The sequence below is a fragment of the Hippocampus guttulatus genome, chromosome 10 (genome assembly GCF_054856545.1).
Source record: "Hippocampus guttulatus isolate MCC_2025c chromosome 10, RoL_Hgut_1.0, whole genome shotgun sequence".
NCBI classification, from domain to species: domain Eukaryota; kingdom Metazoa; phylum Chordata; class Actinopteri; order Syngnathiformes; family Syngnathidae; genus Hippocampus; species Hippocampus guttulatus.
In genome coordinates, this window is record NC_141270.1 from 18,393,870 (window position 1) to 18,414,538 (window position 20,669).

The window sequence follows — 20,669 nt, forward strand, 5'->3', positions numbered from 1 at the left end:
GAACAAACATAACTGTTTTTGAGGTGTCCTGTAAAACGATGATTTTGGAGGTAAGAGGGTTCCGCCTGACACCAGTGATATATGAAATGACTAACCCTGTGTTGCATGCCATGCATACCAGGTCGGTGATGTGTAAAAGGGCGCCACATTAACACTTTAAAATCTCGGCATTTCACAAACAATAAGTTCAATGAAAACACTCTAAAATCCTTCATCCTGAGAAAAGTAGATTTATTGTGTAAGCTTCCTGAATGCAATGAATGCCACTGCCCACCTATTTTATTTCAATTGCTTCAATTTCTGTGCTGCCTGTCTAGATTAGTGTCACCGGTGAGCTAGAGCCGAACCCACCTGACTTTCTGTGAGGGGTGGAGTACACCCCAGACTGGCAGCCCGTAAAATGCAGGACACCTACAGGCAATTTAAAGTCCCTGATTGATTTTGGAATGGGAGAAGAAAACATACATTGGCACAGGGACATGCAAACGTCACACTGAATAGCAAGTGTCGAGATTCAAACCCACAACTCTCAACGGTGAGGCAGACAGGCTAGCCACTACTACAGTGAGTTACTCATATTTTAATTTATTGGAGTATAATTTGTTCATAAGGCATTCTGACAAACAGGGGGAAAGAAAATGTTTGTTTTGATGATTTTATTGCTCAGTCACTCTCTCATGCAATCCACTGAGTCCAATATCTACATTTGTAGGCTCACAATCTAAGGGCAACAACACATTTTGACCTGTTTTTAATCAATTATATTTGCTGTTATCAAGTAACAAAATACACCCTGGCCATAAAAATAAGAGTCCAAATAAGCATGTGTAACAAAAAAAAAATGCAGAACCCTTTGTGTAATACCACAGACTTGCAGATAACCCTCTTCTTGTTCCTGATGGACAGCAGTGAAGTGTTATAAATGAAAAGAAAAAAAACCCAAACAACTAAATTGATTTCAAGTTAAATAAGTTTAACTGACACCGTTTATTTTAATTGACATGGTGGAGGGAGACAAAAAAAATGTCATCTTCATGTAAACATTTACACGTACATTTATGTACTTGAGTATACACATTGCATTTACTGATGACCAGTCTGATGAAACATGCTGAAAATGTGAGCTTGATAAGGCCTTGTCAACCTGTTATTTCAGCGATTGCGGACTGGGCTCTAATGTCCCACACTGCTACCTTCAACTAGTGTAGTGGCGGCTTTGATTAAAGCCAGCTTGGTTGTAGTTCTGGCCACCATGTTGAAAAAACTGTTCAAACTGTCCTCCTTGATTGAAATTTTGGCCTCCTCTCCCTCCCCAGCCTCCTCGGCCTCCTCTTCCCCTGCCTCCTCTACCGCCACCTCTCTCTTGATGCCAGTTTCCATTTTGGTGGTAATTGTCATTATAGCCTGAATGGTGGCTGGACTCCTGGGGGCCTCCTTGGTTGCTTCCGCCTCCTCGGTAAGCACCTCTCGTTCCGCCTCCCCCCTGATGACCGCCCAAATCTTGATACTGGCCTTTGTTGTAACCACCTCTCCCTCCTCCGCCCCCCTCTCCCCAGCCTCCTTGCACCCTTCCACCTCTGCCGCCGCCGCCTCCTCCCCTGCCTCCTCTTTCTCCTCCACCTCTCTCATAGCCTCCTCGGCTGCCTTGATAGTAATGATCATTACCCCCCCTGCTCCCGCCATGCCCACCTCCGCCATAGTGACCACTACCTTGGGGGGCATCCTGTCGCTTTTGCCATGAAGGCATTTCTGGAGGGGGAGGCTCAATCTCACAGGGACGGCCTCCTCTGTCTGGCACGCGACCCATTAAAACCTGGTAGGAAGAAAAGAAAAATATGAAACAGCACATTCAATACTGACCCCAAAGTTTTTCTCCCATTATGACAGAACAAACAAACACAAATTGGAGACATTTCTTTTCTCTAAGCCTGGTCACATTTCTCCTTCGACCAGCGAGAGGAAAGGGTTTTGGGAATGCCCACATAAGGCTGAACAAGTTTGAAAAATAATCAATTGCTATTTTTCTCCCTCAATACAGTGATTTAATTTGTGATCATTCCTACAAGGTTTTCCCCCCCCCATATAGTTTTTTTTTAAACCAAAAAGCAAGAAATTAATCTTGTTTTACGCAAACATAAAGGCAAATTACCGGTAAGCAAACATTACATCTTTATTTATACAGCGCTTTCACAACAGTTGCAGCCAGGAATCAACATGAAAGACAGCTAATCTATTTCAATTAGAGTTGTTAGCTTACTCAACAATTTAACTTGGAGTATTCAACTTATTATAAGTTATATAAGTATTCACGAAAATCTGCCGAACAAGTGTGGCGTAAACATAAATCAGTAAATCATAAATCTGATTACGGTACAATAGGAACACGAACAAATATGTGGCTTTGTCACTTTAACTTTTCATGTTTCATGAAACAATTATACGTATTTGGGCTCCTTTGTATGCAGTTAACTTCTCCAGACACGAAATAAAAAAATCTATCCATATACCAAAAAAATTGAATGACAAGGGGAAAGTCCATTTATTTCAATAACTTGTTTCAATCAGTGAAACTTGTATGTTCACCATTCTCAAAGTGAAATATTTCAAGCCTTTGTTTCAATTTTGATTATTGTAAAAACACATAATAGAAAATGCAGTGTTTTACTAAATTGGATTATCATGACAAAGCTGAACACTGGACACTCCCTATGTCCAGATCGTGTCAGCTAGTTCATGGAAAAAGCTGCAGAGGTTTTCCTCAGCCTTAAAATTGTGTCAGTCTAGTTTTGTGGGTTTCAGAATCTTGAGAAAGACTGCTGACTTGACGGTTGTGAAAAAAAAAATGAAAGAACATAAAATAATTGAAACACTCCCTCGTCTCAAACGTCTCAAAAAGAAATTGCAAACGAAGGGGGAAAACAATTTGGTGAAATAGCCCAGTGAAAATGTATGGGCTATTGTCAAGAAGAAGATGAGGAAACAGAAAGGTCCACTCGTGACAGGGATGGAGAGGATTTCAAGCTACAGTGATTCAAAAATCTAGTGAAGCTTCATATGGAGTGGGCTACGGTTGGTGTCGGTACATCAAGAACCGCCATGTATAGACGTGTGCATGACATGGGCTGTAGCTGTAGAATTAATTGCATGACTCAAGTCACTCCGAAACCAACAACAATGCTATAAGCACCTTTGCTAGGCTAAGGAGATAAAGTATTGGTCTGTTACCCAGTGGTCCCAATTCCTCTATTCAGATGAAAGGCTGAAAGAAATGTTTGCATTTTATTTGGAAAGTAAGGTCCCAGGGACTGAAGAAGCACAAATGCCAAACTGCTGAAAGTCCACTGCCACGTTTCCATAGCCAGTAATGGTTTGAGGAAACATTTGTTGGTATGGATCGATTGTCTTTTATCAAGTCCACAGTCAACGCAGCAGTCTATCTGTAAATTTTAGAGCACCTAATCCTTCCCGCTGCCTATTGGTTTTTTGGAAACAATTATTTTATTTTCCAGCAGAATGTGACACCTGCCCACAAAGCCAAATTTACCAATCCCTGTTTTAGCAGCTATGGAATAACAGTAACTTGATTGGCCAGAAAACTCACTAAACATGGACCCCAGTGAAAATGTATGGGCTATTGTCAAGAAGATGAGGAAACAGAAACCCTGGAATGCAGGTGACATAAAGCCCAATATCAAAGCATCTTGGGCTACGCAAACACCAAAAGCTGATCGCCTCCATGCCAGGCCATCATGATCCTATCATTAAAGCAAAAGGAGGCCCAGCAAAGTAATCAGAGCTTATTACTGATACACACTTTTCAGAACGCCAATATTTCTGTGTTTAAGATCCTTGTTGGTCACATGAAATATTGTAATTTGTGAAACACTGCATTTTTTACTTTTGTGACTTTCTGCCAATTGGAAAGAACATTGGCTACATGCACTACCGTATTTTCATATCCATGGATGTCAGAGGAGACATGCATCTAAGTCCTTCTGGAGGAGGTTTCATATAGACAATGTCAGTTTGTGAAATGCAGTTTTGCCATCGCCGTAAATTATATTCTATTACATGGTATATACAATAAGAACTTTTCAAAACTGGACAAGACCGAACCGCATTTTATCAGTGCAAGAGATTATATGCAATGAGCTCATTGCACCATCGTATTACCACCACTTAGTCCTCAACAACAATTGAATGTGTCGTCATACAACAGCAGATGGTGCTGTTGCGTCATTGGGTGCCAAAAGAAAAATATGCACTTTGTGTTGACTTATTTAGATTCCGGAAGCTAAATGCGCATGGTGAATTAAAACTATACAGTCTATTATGATGTACCTCGCATGGATTGAATTGCTTCTTTGTCTGGTGTAATTCAACCCTAAATCGAGGTTTTTATATTTTCTTCTTTTTTTAAACTGATTGACTCACCTTATTAATGGCACAAGCAGTCTTCTCTCTCGACCTTCCACTGCTTGTGCGAAGAATTTTTGAGAAATCTTGTCGTGCTGCAAGAAGGTGCGCTACAGAGATTTTGCTTTTGGTACCCAGGGCAGAACGTAGCGGCTGATAAACTTGAGCCAAATTCCCAGCCTGCGTCTATAGTGAAGAAACAAAAAATATATATTATATATATACTGTATATATATATTGCATTCCCAAGAGGGAAAATTAGAGAAAACAGCACATTTTTCATCTTTCTTCTGAAACAAGATGCTGCATACCTTTGCTCTTTCTGACCAACCAAAAGACTGCACTGTCACATCTAGACGTTTTAACAGCATCTTTCTTCTCACTTCATACTCATTTACAAGTGCTTGATTAATGGCTTCAATTTTTTCCTGTCAAAGGATGAAAAGAAGTCAATAGTTGAATTACAGTGTTGTGTTTTCTCCAAACAATATTCCTTCCCAGTTTACCATGTGCACAGGTCCAAAGGCTTTCTTCAACAAAGGGTCTCCAATATGATTTGGTGGTACTCGACTTGTGGCTTCTTTGAGCTACCAAACACGACGACAGACAAAAACAAGCAGCGTCAGAAAATACAACAGACATTTTAAAATATGACACTACTGCAAGACCAGGCATTTCTACATCATTGAGATTAATATGACTAAAAGAGAGATAAGATGCAAAGTTGGTATTTTTGATCAAGGTAAATACAAATAGGCATTTCAAAGTTATCATTATTCAAGGGTATATCAACTTGTGAGTTTACAACAGTTCACTGACTAACTTTTTGAAAAGACAATTGCGTAAAGCAGTGGTTCCTAACCATTTTGTCATAGTATGAGTACCCCCTCACTCATACACTTTGGATTCTCCAAAAATAGGACATAACAAAAGTGATTCTTAAATGGAATCATTTTAACTCATAAACTTAATTTCAACATTTAATTAATGTCTGCTTTAAAAAAAAAAAGTAATATTTTTCCACCATTGATGTGACCTACAGTATATGCCCTGTACAACTCAAGTGAAAATCTTTTAGAGAGGGAGAGCAAAAATAAACAAGTGAGATAACATGGTTTCAAAAGTTTGCATAGGCTCTTATGACTGGGGATGTGACTATGTTCAGAATTTACCAACCAAAATCAAAAGACTTCGCACACAGTTTTGGCTTCACTGTTCGCATACTTTTGGAGGAGTGAGAGTAGTATTTGCACTGTTCTCTCACAAATAATGGGTTCTGGTTCCAATCAGGTCAACAGCAGCCATTACGCACAGTTTTTGAATGTTTTCCTTGTGCTTGCAAAGATTTTCACAGCATGTTGAGTTAATATACCGGAAGACTAACACTGCCCATAGTAGGGCTGTGCGATATGGTAAAAATGTAATTTCCCCAATATTTTTCCTTGCATACCTAGACAAAGATACAACATGTGCATGCAATACTTCGTTTTTCTTTCTACCCCCAACCCCTTCAATTCTGCTGCTGAAGATTGCAAATTTCCCCAGTGTGGGACAAATAAATATTTCTTATCTTAACAGCGATATTACTATGGGCTCAGTGAAAAGTAAACATTTTGTTAGAATAGAAAAAGACAATGTTGTCATGTTTTAAAGTTTCATCGTTACATGCTTGATTGACCTCGAAATGCTTGTGTTCAGAGCATCTTGCACACAATGAAAGCATCAAGAGATCAAGGGACCCAAGCAGATGGTACCTGACTACATCATTAGTAGACACACTGGTGCCTGTTATCTGACCAACTTGGAAAGGAAGATTTAACCTTGGATGGAAGGGAGTACTCGAACACTCCATCATGAAAAAGGGTCACGAGCCAGAATTACAGACATATCAATTCAAGGAGACACTGCTCGTTAAAATGTACACGTGCCTGTTAGTTTTTGGATGTTCGTGCTGGTACCAAGAGAATGCTTTGTCTGAGGGGCAACCCAATGGGGCCGTCCAGAGGTGTGTCATGGGAGTGTTTTTCTGATGTTTCTTGTAATTTGCATGTACAATCAATAAAAAGGCCGGCAGAGGTTGCAGAGGTCGGGTGTCAGTTGGGAAGCTCACACTGAGTGGCTTCGTTGAAAACGGTGCCTCCTGCCGGCAGAGAAAGACAATCTGTTCCTGTGTTCGAGCCTTTGTCGACCGTCCAAGCGAACATCTCTGACAAATTTTTAAAGGAAAAAATATCAGTCCAAAAGGACGTGGAAAATGTTTTTTTTTAACTTACTGACATCCATTAACATTAAAGTCTGCAATAAATTAAAAATAATTCAATTCACATTGTAATGCAACTGTGGTTTAATAATAAATAATTTTATGCTACGGTAAAATTGTTTGTTGTGTTTGCATGCGTGTGCATGTTATCTGCATCCAAGAGCGTGATGTTCTATACCAACTTGTCCATGTACAACCGTAGTACAGATAAGAGTTTCAGAATGTGGATGGATGGGTTGTGTGGCTTGAGGGGGAGAATAGAGAAAAAAAGTGAACCATTCACCCCCACACATGACGATGGTTGTGTACATATTGGTCAATGCAATGTGCGGACTCCAAGCGCTAAGAACTATGCCAGCCTGGATTGCGTTTTGAGGCTCTCCATATAATGTCGCATTTTATGGATCTATAAAAAGATGGTGGCACTCAATGTAAACGTGCGTTGCGACAGAAATAGGACCGAACCCACGCCTCGCCGGTCCATTCGGCCTCCACAAGATTATTGTCATCGGCTGAATTGACCGGCGAGGCACGGGCTGCTGTACAATTTTAAAACATAATGTCTGCTATTTTATCCACGTTATTTTGAAATGATTTATCATCACATAATGTTTGAAAACAACATGTACTCTCCGTATATACTTGAATATGGAAGTGGATTTTGTGCGTGTGGTGTCTAGGCTGCAGCAGTTGCGCGTCACTCATTCGGTCTGTGTTTGTGGGTGGGGGGGGGGTGTCTCCCTCCTCCCTCTTGCCCTCCACAAGATGATGGTCATATGCTGGTTTTCACTGTCGATTAACGCCAAACTTGAAAGGAGAAATATGGTTGGTTGAACTGAGATTTACACGTGTGGCAAGGCCATGTGACTGACATTGTCCTCATTTTGATATTATCTTGAATGTTCATATCTCGATACGATAAAGACAGATCAACCAGCACTCAACCATAAATACGAAAATTAAGCATATTGATATGAAAAATTAGTGTGTTTTTTCCTCAACTTTGCTTTGTTCAGCTGGTCAATAATGCATGTTTCTTATCCATTTGGTTTATCTTAATTAATCCTTAATGTTACTTTAACAGTACAATTGTGTCCATACTCTGCTTTAACAAACTGACCTTCTTTTCAATACCACTAAAGAACTGGAACATGGCAATGTTCGCTGGAGGTTTGGACATGCCCAGTGCCATGCAGATGCCTTTTAGTTCCTGGAAGGCAGGGCTACCAGACTCCTGGGCCTTCTTCTGGGGTGTGTTTACCACGATCATCCTCGAAGCCTCGAGCTCAGATACCAGAAAGGCTGAAATGAAAAATGACACACACTCATTATTTCAGCCATATTCGATTTGGTATACCTTGTTTGCTAAAATAGTGCCCTTGGCTCTATAGAATCAACTTGTCACGTTTTGAATAAAAGCTGGATGCCCAAAGAGAATGCAACGACGATATATGCTTTTTCTGTAGTTTATATCTTCTTAAGACAGCTGATGTTTTTTATTCGTTTGTTTTACTGATTCGATGAGGGTTTGTACACTTCACTGAGCATGTATTTAAATCTCAAAACCAATCTGTCTGTTGAGGCTGCAGTTGCACTGGAAGATATCCAGTAGATCAGATTTCAGTGATTAGAAAAAAACAGATTTTCATTTGATGATACTCAATTGCAGAAGGTTTTGTTTTTGTTTTTAATCTCTTCACTCTGCCATGACGCACATCAGAATTGTGCCACTTAGCAGCAATCAATCTATCAATAAAAAAAACATGTCACTTGAACCATGCAGTTTAAATCCAGTTAAAGAGACTTCTACATGCTGTGTGATACAAAAAGAAAAGTTGACAATACTGAAACCATACAGAGCAGCAGCAAACAGTCATTCTTGTTGAGAAGCCTTTGGGTGACAGCTCCACTTGTGAGGACAGAGTAAGGACAAGCAACTTCTGTCAACAGACCACTCATCTCCAGCTGGAAGCCCTCTGCCTCACTAGGACCTGCAATAGGTAAAAGAACAACTACCTTGTATTCTGGTCCTTGTAAAATTTAAAACATATACGGTATTCGGTATATCATAAACTTCAAACACTAGTCACCAAAATGTACGTGGACATCTCTACTTCTGCCCACATCAACCTGTAAAAATATCACACTGATGGCCCCAAAATTTTATTCATTTTATGGATGAAGAGTTTCCTCATAATGCGTATTTCAACATAAGCTTCTGTGTGAGCTCCTCGTGGCAGAGGAAAACGTTATACCCATGAAATCTGTAATATTATAGCTATCGTTTTAGTATTTTCAGATGTTGATGTGCGCACAAATAAGAGATGGCAACATAAATTTAACATGGTTAATTGCTGTTTTTATACATTACAGATGTTTAAATCTCATACATCGCGCATTTGGATGGTCCCTGGAACAATCACAGTACAGCAAGTGAGGCAGGACATATTAGACTGGGGGACAACAACTAATGAGCCATTTGAACCTATTCAAAAAATGAAATCATGAGAACCAAAAACTTTTTGGGACATCTAAAATGAATATAGATTTTTTTTTTCTGCTGCAGACACCTGTTGCACCCGGTGGCCTTTGCAAAGCAATGTCATTGTATACGCCACATTGGATGGGGCCGTAGTAGCCATAAAACACACTAATGCAATAACTTCTGGCTCGATGAAAGATCCCTCTTCACAAATCACTTCACTTTACCAGAGCCATTACGGAGTCACGCGTCGACTGGGGCTGGGTTTACGTAATAATAATAATAATAATTTTTAAAGGTGATTAATTGAATTGTCCTTTTCATAGCCTGAATACATCTTTTTGCCATAAATTCATATGACATCTCGGAAGCACTGAAATCAGCGTCATACTCAAGATGGTGTCTATGTAAAAGCTGTCTCTGGTAATATCTGCCAATGTTTGTTGCAAAGGGCATGAAGACTGTTGACTGGAAGTGGCAGTGCTGCACAAATAGAGTACGGTAGCATCAAATATATGGAGCAAAGTAAGTGCTGTCTGTCGGGTATTCATAATAATTGACCCCACACCATGCGTATCATGTGCACTTCCTTTAAGTTTGAGATCCGGAAACAGGTCTGGACGCCAGCTAATCGTATGGCACACAGGACAACGAATCACTCTTACATTCACACCGATGGACAATTTTGAATATTAAATTATCCTAACATGCATGTTGTTTGAATGTGGGAGGAAGCTGGAGTATCCAAAGAAAACCCATACAAGCGCAGGGTGAACATGCAAAAAAAAAAAGTCCACAGAGAAAAGCTGCAATGGAAACCCCCCTGAACTTCAGAACTGAGAGACAAATATGTCACTACATCATTTGGCTGCCCTCATACAACACAAAATGACAATGCATTTCAATTTGAAGCAAGTGTCACGGGGTTTTGCGGGAATTGTGATGGACTAAAAAAAAAAGCAGCAGTTATTAAGTGTTGCAATTTAAGATTCAAAAGCTTACAGTTCGTGGCATGGACATTCTCCTCCAGTTTACTGTAAAGTCTGAGCTCTGACACAATCCAAGCACAGAGTTTTGTAAACTCCGGGGACACAGCTCCACCATTCACAGCTGACTCCAGGGCTCCGTCCTCCAACAGTGGGCCTTGATACCTTCAATGACAAACCACACATTAAAATGTCTTGACGCAACTCCCATATTTTTCCTCATCAACTCAAGGTGCCCATTTTATTAATTAGATCATCTGTAGCTAAATTGAGAGCGCCTGAACCAAGACCCATTTGTAAATTTGACCAAAATTTAAGAATGCACGCATACATCGTGACGAAACTGAAACAAATGACGACTTTCCAGCGAGGGTGGACTTTAAAAGGAACTGCACTTGATCGCAGCAACAATTACAATTACAGTACAGCACAGCAGTTTCGTTTCAAGAGCGATAGGTGCTGTTGAGAAGACCCCCCTCCCCCAAAAGCCTCCGTTGTAACAGTTGTTGCGACGTTATAATGACCATCTTTAGCGCTGATTAAAATGACTGTCTGACTAATGTTATCTAAAAAAATGGGTTTAGCTAAAGCAGACCACGTCACATTGTTACACAGACTGAGGCATGGTTAGCCAACTGGACATTGTTTCATACTATAATTGAGATTCCCTACGCCCTTCACTTACCCCAAGTCCTCAAGAGAAACTATAATATCATTCTCCATGTTAATAATTATTGCGTCCGGTCAAAAATCACAAAATGTCAAATATACGAATGGGCCAGTTGGACTCAGTTGGACTCAATTGGACTGACGTCGCCTGCCTTCTTCGCTGAATTTATTTCTACTCAGCAACTTGTGGTACGGGTGCAATATCGCCAACTACTGTGAGGAGCCTGTCAAATCAAAGCAGCAAAAAAAAAAAAAAAAAAATAAGACTGCACATTACTTGTTTGTTGTTGTTGTTGTTTTCAAATGTAAAATTTGAAGTACGGTGTTATTCATCTCGGGCTTCCTTCTTGAGGACAAAGTTAAATGTGTGTTAAGTTTGTTTGTTGTATACTGTATATATTTTTAACAAACATAGTCCAGTGGTTAGCACGTCGACTTCACAGTGCAGAGGTACCGGGTTCAATTCCAGCTCCGGCCTCCCTGTGTGGAGTTTGCATGTTCTCCCCGGGCCTGCGTGGGTTTTCTCCGGGTACTCCGGTTTCCTCCCACATTCCAAAAACATGTGCGGCAGGCTGATTGAACACTCTAAAATTGTCCCTAGGTGTGAATGTGAGTGTGGATGGTTGTTTGTCTCTGTGTGCCCTGCGATTGGCTGGCAACCGATTCAGGGTTGCCAGCCTACTGCCCGAAGACAGCTGGGATAGGCTCCAGCACCCCCCGCGACCCTAGTGAGGATCAAGCGGTTCGGAAAATGGATGGATGGATGGATGGATAATTTACTGGTAAATTTATTACAGTGGCCGACGGAGTCCAATGCACTGCCAACGGCCGAACGCTGCAAACAACCAGATCAACCCAATTTGTTCCAATTGTTCCAAATCCAATAATTATGGGGTGAGAAGTTGCAGTGTGTAGACTAAATTGCTCACTCATTCATTATTACGCATTAATTGCCCCCCTCCGCTCCCGCCGCCCCAAAGAAATCCAGAACAAGCCACTTTGACAAAGCTGTGTTAGTGAACTAGCCGCATAAAGTCCAATTTTTCTTGAAAAATAAAGACAAAAGACTATTGGAAATAAATTATTTCCACTTCATTTAAATTGTAAATTTCGGTCCGTGTTTCTGATACTGTTTAAACCTGCCGAGGCCTTGAAGGCCCTGACGGAAAGCCACTGATATGTGCATTTTACTGCATTCCAGGGAAAGTGTAAAGTGTAAATTATCCTGCCACTTCCAAGCGATAAGCATTTTAGGCAAATGTTGATAACAAAGATGGCTGAAGTGATTCTGATCATTTGTGTTTGTCCTTGTCACGTTCCGTATTTGACAGCAGGGGGCAGGCGTTCTTGTTTGCCGCCTGCACACCTGCCACCCATTAGTTGACGATTGCACCTGCTATATCTAGGCACTCCGACAGTCAACTCACTGCCGGAGTATTCCATGCCGTGCCATTTGCTATCGTCTATTCCTTCTCGGTTAAAACTCTGACTTACTTGACTATATTGCGTGCCTTAATATTCCTCTCGTGTTTGATTGGTATTTCCGTCAAGAGCAACAGATGAGTCAGCAGGGCCAAGCCATTACGGAACTCCGCGGCGCGGTCTCCACGCTGGCTCATAGGTTCGATCATTTCGAACCCCGTATTGTACAATTGGAGGAACGGAGAGCACCTCCCCCGGTGGTTCGTCATCCCACCACTGAGGCACCCGTCTCCTTCCCCACAATGAGTAGGGAACCGTCGCTTCCACACCCCCCACGTTACGGGGGTGAGCACGGTCGGTGTGGGCACTTTCTCCACCAGTGCTCGCTCATCTTCGACCAGCAACCTTCCGTCTATGCTACTGATGACGCGAAGGTTGCATATGTAATGAGCTTATTGACAGGTCAGGCGGCGTCATGGGCTATGGCGATGAGCGACGCAAAGCCGAACCTCCGATCTTCTTTCCCCGGCTTCGTGGCAGCGTTTCGCCGGGTGTTCCACCATCCCATCCGGGGCAGAGAGGCTGAGGGTCGGCTACTCGAACTCCACCAGGGGAGGCGATCCGTTGCGGGCTACTCTATTGAGTTCCGGATTTTGGCCGCCCAGAGTGGCTACGAGGACAGGGCGCTGCGTGGATTGTTTCGTCGCGGATTGAACACCCAGCTCAAGGATGAACTAGCGACCCGCGACAATAGTTCCGACCTAGAGGAGTTAATAGATCTCTCCCTACTGTTGGACAACCGCATGAGAGAGAGAAGCCGGGAGCGTGGAGGTGGTTGGTTCCCGTTCCGGCATGCGACGTACCGCGGGGGATCCCGCGAGACGCCTCGGGCAGCTGGGTCCGGAGACCACCCCCGATCCTGGAATGCTGTCACCAGGGAGGAGCCGATGCAGCTGGGTGGCGGAAGTTCCAGATCGGAGGAGAGACAGCGCCGGTTCAACGATCGGGCTTGGTCTGACAGCGGCCCACAAGGACCTCACGCCGCTCCCGGTCCTCCGGAACCTCAGCCAACTACCTTCACCGAGTACTGTGAGTCACGACCCCGCGCAGAGCCTCCCGAGCCTCGGCGAGCCGACTCCTGGCCGGGGCACCCCAAGAGACTGGAACTCGAAGGGGAGATCTATGGGGCGTCCCGGGCGCGGCGGATCAGGGCTCTGATAGACTCAGGGGCTGATGATTGTTTTATCGACACCGACCTCGCCTCAGAGTTAGGCTGTTTTATCGAAGAGTTGGCCGAGAAGAAGCGCGTTCATGATCTCGATGGGCGCCTCCTGGCGGTTGTAACACAAAGAACCGAACCACTAAAGCTCCAAGTATCCGGAAACCATGTCGAACGCAGACGGTTTTATTTAATGCGGTCTCGAGCCGTTCCGGTTATTCTCGGCTTGCCCTGGCTCAAGACTCACAACCCCGTTATTTCCTGGGAGCGCCCGGCAATAGAGATTTGGAGCCCGTACTGTTATGAGCGTTGTTTACGATCAGCCGTAGGGGGATGCGAACGTGCCGGCGACGACTCCCCTGAAATCATCTGCCTTGACGGAGTGCCAAACTGCTATTATGATTTACGACAGGTATTCAGTAAGGATCGCGCTAGCTCTTTGCCCCCACACCGTCCATACGACTGCGCCATAGACCTGCAAGTGGGCGCTCCGCTGCCGAGTTCACGGCTTTATCAGGTGTCTCAACCGGAACAAGAGGCATTAACTGAGTATATAAACAGCTCGCTCGCTGCAGGTCTAATCAGACCATCGCGATCACCGTTAGGTGCGGGATTCTTCTTTGTAGAAAAGAAGGACAAGTCGTTACGACCGTGTGTGGACTATCGTGGGCTCAATGACATCACTATCAAAAATAAGTATCCGCTGCCTTTGTTAGACTCCGCCTTCGCTCCTTTGCAATCGGCCACCATTTTTACAAAATTAGATTTACGTAGTGCTTACCATTTGGTCGGCATCCGGGAAGGAGATGAGTGGAAGACAGCTTTTAAGACCCCACTGGGTCATTTCGAATATTTAGTCATGCCTTTCGGGCTGACTAATGCTCCCGCGGTTTTCCAAAGCCTGATCAACGACGTGTTAAGGGACGTGCTGAATATTTTCTGTTTCGTCTATCTTGATGATATCTTAATTTTCTCCCGGTCGTTGCAGGAGCATAAACAACACGTCAGACTTGTTCTACAGCGGTTATTGGAAAATAGGCTCTTTGTCAAGGCAGAGAAATGTGAGTTTCATGTACCAGCCATCTCTTTTCTGGGGTTTATTATTGAGCGGGGCAAGCTGAGAGCCGACCCCATCAAAACGAAGGCGGTGGTGGATTGGCCGACACCGGCTAGCCGCAAGGAGCTACAGCGTTTTTTGGGGTTTGCTAACTTTTATCGACGGTTCATTCGCAATTACAGCCAAAAGGCACTCCCGTTGACCCGACTAACGTCCATTAAAGTCCCGTTCCAATGGGACTCGGATGCGGACTCGGCTTTCGCAAATTTGAAAACAGCATTCACTAATCCCCCCGTGCTGCAACATCCTAACCCTGACCACCCTTTCATTGTAGAAGTGGACGCATCGGATTCGGGAGTGGGGGCGGTCTTGTCCCAGCGTTCCCCGGTCGACCAGAAGTCGCACCCCTGCGCCTTTTTCTCTCGTCGTCTCAGTGTCGCCGAGTCAAACTACGACGTGGGCAATCGAGAACTGCTGGCTGTGGTTGCGGCCTTACAAGAATGGCGACACTGGCTCGAGGGGGCTAAGGAGCCATTCACTGTATACACGGACCACAAGAATTTGGAATATATCCGCTCCGCCAAGAGACTGAACTCCCGTCAGGCCCGATGGGCCCTACTATTAACCCGGTTTAATTTCACCCTCACATACTGTCCGGGATCCAAGAACACCAAACCTGATGCCCTCTTCCGTCTCCACGACCCCGCGGAAAGGGACCGAACGCCGGAGGCCATTCTCCCGGCTCATTGCATCCTGGGGGCGTTGAGGTGGGAGATTGAGCGGAAGATACAGGAAGCTCAAGATGGGGTCCAGGTCCCGGCTGACTGTCCCGCGGGGAAGCTGTTTGTGCCCCCACCGCTGCGTTCGGAAGTATTGCAGTGGGGGCACAGGTCCAAGGTGGCTTGCCATCCTGGGGTGAACCGGACTGTGCATCTCATCGCCCAGCGGTTCTGGTGGCCGGAGCTTCGGAAGGATGTGGTGGAATACATCAATGCCTGCTCCTCCTGCGCCTGCGGCAAGGCCTCGCATCGGCCTCCGGCGGGGTTGCTCCAGCCATTACCCATTCCTCCTCGACCTTGGTCCCACATCGCCCTGGACTTTGTCACGGGCCTTCCTCCATCCCGTGGGCGTTCCATCGTTCTCACTATCGTGGACCGATTCTCAAAAGCTGCCCACTTTATTCCCCTGTCCAAGTTGCCGTCGGCGTTGGAGACCGCCGACCTCCTCATCAAGCACGTTTTCCGTCTCCATGGCATCCCTTTGGACATAGTGTCGGACCGGGGGCCCCAGTCCGTGTCCCGAGTGTGGAAGCGGTTCTGCCGGTCCCTCGGGGCCACGGCCAGTCTGACCTCGGGGTATCACCCACAGTCCAATGGACAAGCGGAGCGCGCCAACCAGGATCTGGGTGCAGCCCTCCGCTGTGTGTGTCTCCACCGTCCCTCTTCCTGGGCCGACCACTTACCTTGGGTGGAGTATGCGCACAACACCCTCGTCTCTTCAGCCACTGGAAGGTCCCCCTTCATGACGGCCTACGGGTATCAGCCACCGCTGTTCCCGTCCCAGGAGGGACAAATAGAGGTCCCTTCTGTGCAGTGCCACCTCAAGCGGGCCCATCACGTGTGGAGGGAGGCCAGAGCCGCACTGTCCCGCACGGCGACCCGGAACCGGCAGGTTGCGGACCGTCGTCGGCGCCCAGCACCAACCTACGAAGTGGGGCAGGAGGTGTGGCTGGCGACGAGGGACCTGCGCCTGGCCGGCACGTCCGCGAAATTGGGGCCCCGATTCACCGGGCCGTTCGTGGTGGAGTCCGTCGTCAGCCCCGTCGCGGTCAAGCTCCGGCTGCCGGCCACCATGAAGGTTCACCCCGTGTTCCACGTCTCTCTGCTCAAACCGGTGGCGACCAGTCCCTTGGCTCCTTCTCCCACTCCGCCCCCTCCTCCGCGGGTCGTCGATGGTGACCCGGTGTACACGGTACGGGCCATCCTGGACTCTCGGCGCAGGGGAAAAGGTTTCCAGTATCTGGTCGACTGGGAGGGCTACGGGCCGGAGGATCGGCAATGGGTCCCCCGCTCCTGGATCCTTGATCCGTCCCTTCTTCGTGACTTCCACGCATCTCACCCGTCCAAGCCGGGTGGGCCGCCGGGAGGCGTCCGTTGAGGGGGGGGTACTGTCACGTTCCGTATTTGACAGCAGGGGGCAGGCGTTCTTGCTTGCCGCCTGCACACCTGCCACCCATTAGTTGACGATTGCACCTGCTATATCTAGGCACTCCGACAGTCAACTCACTGCCGGAGTATTCCATGCCGTGCCATTTGCTATCGTCTATTCCTTCTCGGTTAAAACTCTGACTTACTTGACTATATTGCGTGCCTTAATATTCCTCTCGTGTTTGATTGGTATTTTACTTAAGAGCTTTCTCCTTGCTGTTTTTGTTTCGCAAGCGTTTTCTGTTATTTTCCTGGTCCTCTCTTTTGACCAGCGTTTTCTGTTGCTTCGTTATTATTTCCTGGCCCTCTTTTGACCAGCGTTTTCTGTTGTCCGTTTAGACGGGGATTTTGTGTTATATTAAATCTCATTTTTTTGTGACAAAATACTTTTCTGTGTCTGCTATTTCGGGGATCCACTTATCTCTAGTAGTTGCGCACGAAGCGATTATTCTGTCGCTTCGGGCCCAACGTGACAGTCCTGGTTTATCACACCATATTTTGACCTCCAGCAAACCTTCATAATTTCGTTAATTTATATTGTCTTCAAAACATTTCATTCAGTTTGCCAAAAACTTCATTCAAGAAGATAACGACATATCCTCGTGAAGTCAGTATAAATCACATTGTGTTACCTGAAGTTATTTACAATGTAAGCTTTTGTAAAATTGTTAATTATCATTTTATATTTAAGCATTATATTCTTTTATGTTAGTTACCTTAATTATACTCTGTTTAATACGTCCTGAAATATTCTTATGTTGCTTACATGTGATTGGGGAAGAAAAGCAGGAAGGTGGGTCGTTACCGGAAGGGGGAGTGTTCGTTGGAGAGTGAGGAGGCAGCCGTTAAAAAAGGGAAAAATAAAAAAAAAGAGAGCTGTGTTCAAACGAAGTCGTCCTCTCCTTTTTGCCCATTCTAAACATAGAGCAATCCATCTAAAACCTACGAACCCCTCAACTTACAAGAATAACTAAATAAATGTAATATTTTTTAAAGCATAATATTTCTTTAGACTCTCTCAAATTATGTTTTGCCGTTCACGGTCTGTGTCTGATGGGGTCGCCATTGTCGAATGACTTCGTATGAACTCGTTCGCTGAACTCAGGTCCAGAATCGATCCGGAATCTATGGATGTCTATGTTGTGGACACAGTCACCGCGGCATCTATACCGGTCGTGGACACAGTCACCGCGGCATCTATACCGGTCTATGTTTGAACTGAGTTGCACAATTTGAGTTCCCTTTCGCTTGGAGAGGCGCTACATTGATTTGTCTGGAAGGGCTTTCCGTGTCCTCTAATAAATCTGTTTTTTGTTTTATGTTTGTTCATTGCTTAGCGAGGATGAACGGGATTCGTTTATTAGAAAAAATATTTGCTTTATATTTTATATCTCACATTCCTATCACGTTATTTATTGACTTGCAAACTGTTCTACCGGGATATTTTTATCCCGAAGCTGTAAGTGCTGCACAATAGATGAGGTTTAAGTACCCTTTCAGTGGCCTTGACACATTCGTCCGTATATCTGTCCGTAATGTCTTTGCTCTAGCTGAGAGACCTACTCCAGTGGTATTCAAAGGAATACAAAGATCCAATGCTCCTGCACCCCCCAGAGTGGTTCAAATCTTTCATCGTCTGTGAAGGTCTGCTACAATTGCCTTTCTTCCCGATTGCAGCATATGCTTTCCTTAAAGGTAAGCTTACCAAATCGTCCACTTTTACTCGAACGTTCTTGAAACGTATTACCGTAATTACGTAATAATATAACGCTAATCACCAATGCGTTGCAACAAGTAATTTTATTAACTCATCTTTGATACTCTGATAAAATGTTTGTATGTGTGTGAAATGGCAACGACATGCCATATTAATTAATTTTTACAGTCATTTAGTTTTACTGGTGAGTATAAAAATATTGCCAGTTATCATTTACGATAATAATTGGTACTAAGAAAAATGTATCTGAAATTAATATTTTCTCAACTCAACTCAACTGTATTTATAGAGCACTTTCAAACAGCCATCGCTGCACACAAAGTGCTGTACATGGAGCAGCCAACGTACTGTATACAACAGTAAAGCAACAACTCAGTAACAAAGACGGTAGAGAGCACCAAAAAGTATAACTAAGATCATAATTTGGGTCATGCTTAGTCAAATGCCAAAGAATAAAAGTGCGTTTTGAGGCGGATTTTAAAGATGGGCAGCGAGGGGGCTTGCCGAATGAATATTTTCAAACTTTTAATGTCAAAATATCGTTACCGTTATATGTCCTAAATTAAACTTCATGATTTTTGACATGTGTTTATGAAAAGGTTAATTAGATTGTTTGAGGATATACAGTGGACCCATAACCTTGCCTACAAGCTATATGTCAGTTCACAAAACATCATGAATCTGTCTTGTCCCAAGACCCCTGATTTCTGATTTCTACGGAGCCTAACCAGTCACAGAGCGACAATGTGTTTGGAGGCGGGATATACGGCTGTACAAAAACTTTTCTCGGTTGAGAATCAGCTTGATTAAAAAAATCAACTTTGTGTTATTTAAGCACCTTTTAGGATTTTCATTTCATACTTTTTTGATAGTTCGTAAAAACTAATTCAACAGAAATTTTAAAAAATCCAAACCTACTCTTTGAGGCCATTTTCCTCAAGCATACTGTACTGTCACAAATAAAAACTAAAATTCGACTGACAAACAGTTATGTAACTGATTGCTCAGTATCACATATCAATGGCCAATGACCTTGAACAAACATGCAGCTCCTGACCAAGAGATTTTTACTGTTTCATCTGGGGCTGTAGATTTTCAGTCAGTGAAACATGACAAATACATTAATACTGTACAAATACACAAATACTGCAGCTCTGTCCCATAGAAATATGGTTCATGTCAAGATAAAATTGTTAACCTTTTGATCAAAAGTGTTTCCTCTCTTTCAGGGAGCTGTCACTGGATCAGGACTCCGGCCATTATTTATTCCACGCATGTTGCTACCACATTGATCCCGATTCTGTCCCACATCCTTTTTCATAACTCCACTATTGAAAGCCGGTGGTCTCCACAGACATGGCAGGAACGTTGGATGCTTGCTGCCATATATGCTCCATACTTATTTGTCCCCGTACTACTACTCTTCACCATGCTGCTGTCATCCACATACAATCCTGCTAAATTTGGAAATACATTTCTAAACAAAACAAAGAAGAAGTATTAAAATGTTGCCAAAGTTTCATGATTTTTTTTCAAGATCACTTATTCGTCAGGTTTTTATTTTTATTTTTTAACTTTTTTTTTCCCCCGACTTAACTTTATTAATTATGCCATTCCGCAATAAATCTGGATAAAATAAGTGGATCACTTAATTGTGGAATTCAAGTGGAAAGACACTTCCTTCCTTCCTTTTTGTCACTGGGGTTTGTTTCTGTCAACTGTAGTACCATTTAAAGATGTGCCTTGCCTGATCACATCCAGTCAATTGGATGATCAGTTTGCAACCGCTTTCTGTTCATGTCTGGTTTTCCTGGCTTTGTTGTTGCCAATGATTTATGTTTATACTTTGTTGATACTTCATTTTTCTAAAAATAAATGATTTTTTGAACTCAGTTTATCTTAGTCTGCATTTTTGGGATCCACGCACCACCTGGTTCGTGTTTGGACCGTGTTTAAAATAAATAATTTGTTCATTACCTCTTTATGACCCACAAATAATAAAAATAAGTACATACACGGAATTTGGTGTTTTAGATGACCTCTACCCTCGCAAATTTAGGGGTATACGTGTATTTATTGTTATTTTGTTTATGTACAGTATTTTTTTCTTTTTTCCCCATTTTATTTAAGTTTTTATTTTGGTTTTTTTTTTTTGTTCTTTCTGATTTGTTTGTGTGATGTTTGTGGCTTTAAATATTGAGTTCTCATGTTGTATTCAATGTGCCAAATTATGC

General features: G+C 43.7%; 2 protein-coding genes across 4 annotated transcripts; one reads left to right on the plus strand and one right to left on the minus strand.

Moving 5' to 3' along the window:
* Positions 1-968: 968 nt before the first annotated feature.
* On the minus strand, positions 969-17,774 carry tslig3a (tRNA splicing ligase complex subunit 3A). Of its 3 annotated transcripts, none has more exons than XM_086122255.1 (8): positions 17,524-17,774; positions 10,161-10,309; positions 8,533-8,667; positions 7,797-7,978; positions 4,923-5,003; positions 4,728-4,844; positions 4,435-4,602; positions 969-1,813 (listed from the first exon to the last, which is right to left on the minus strand). In XM_086122255.1, exons 3-8 carry the CDS (start codon positions 8,633-8,635, stop codon positions 1,196-1,198), a joined length of 1,269 nt encoding a protein of 422 aa, XP_085978381.1. In that variant the 5' UTR covers positions 8,636-8,667; positions 10,161-10,309; positions 17,524-17,774; the 3' UTR covers positions 969-1,195. The 3 variants fall into 3 exon arrangements, with proteins under 3 accessions (XP_085978381.1, XP_085978380.1, XP_085978379.1); XM_086122254.1 differs by having other exon boundaries at positions 17,485-17,774; XM_086122253.1 differs by lacking the exon at positions 17,524-17,774 and adding an exon at positions 10,830-10,964.
* Positions 17,775-17,955: 181 nt separating this feature from the next.
* Positions 17,956-20,327, plus strand: tmem97 (transmembrane protein 97). The gene is made up of 3 exons (XM_086122256.1): positions 17,956-18,177; positions 18,269-18,413; positions 19,665-20,327. Exons 1-3 carry the CDS (start codon positions 18,037-18,039, stop codon positions 19,937-19,939), a joined length of 561 nt encoding a protein of 186 aa, XP_085978382.1. The 5' UTR covers positions 17,956-18,036; the 3' UTR covers positions 19,940-20,327.
* The last annotated feature ends 342 nt before the right edge of the window (positions 20,328-20,669 follow it).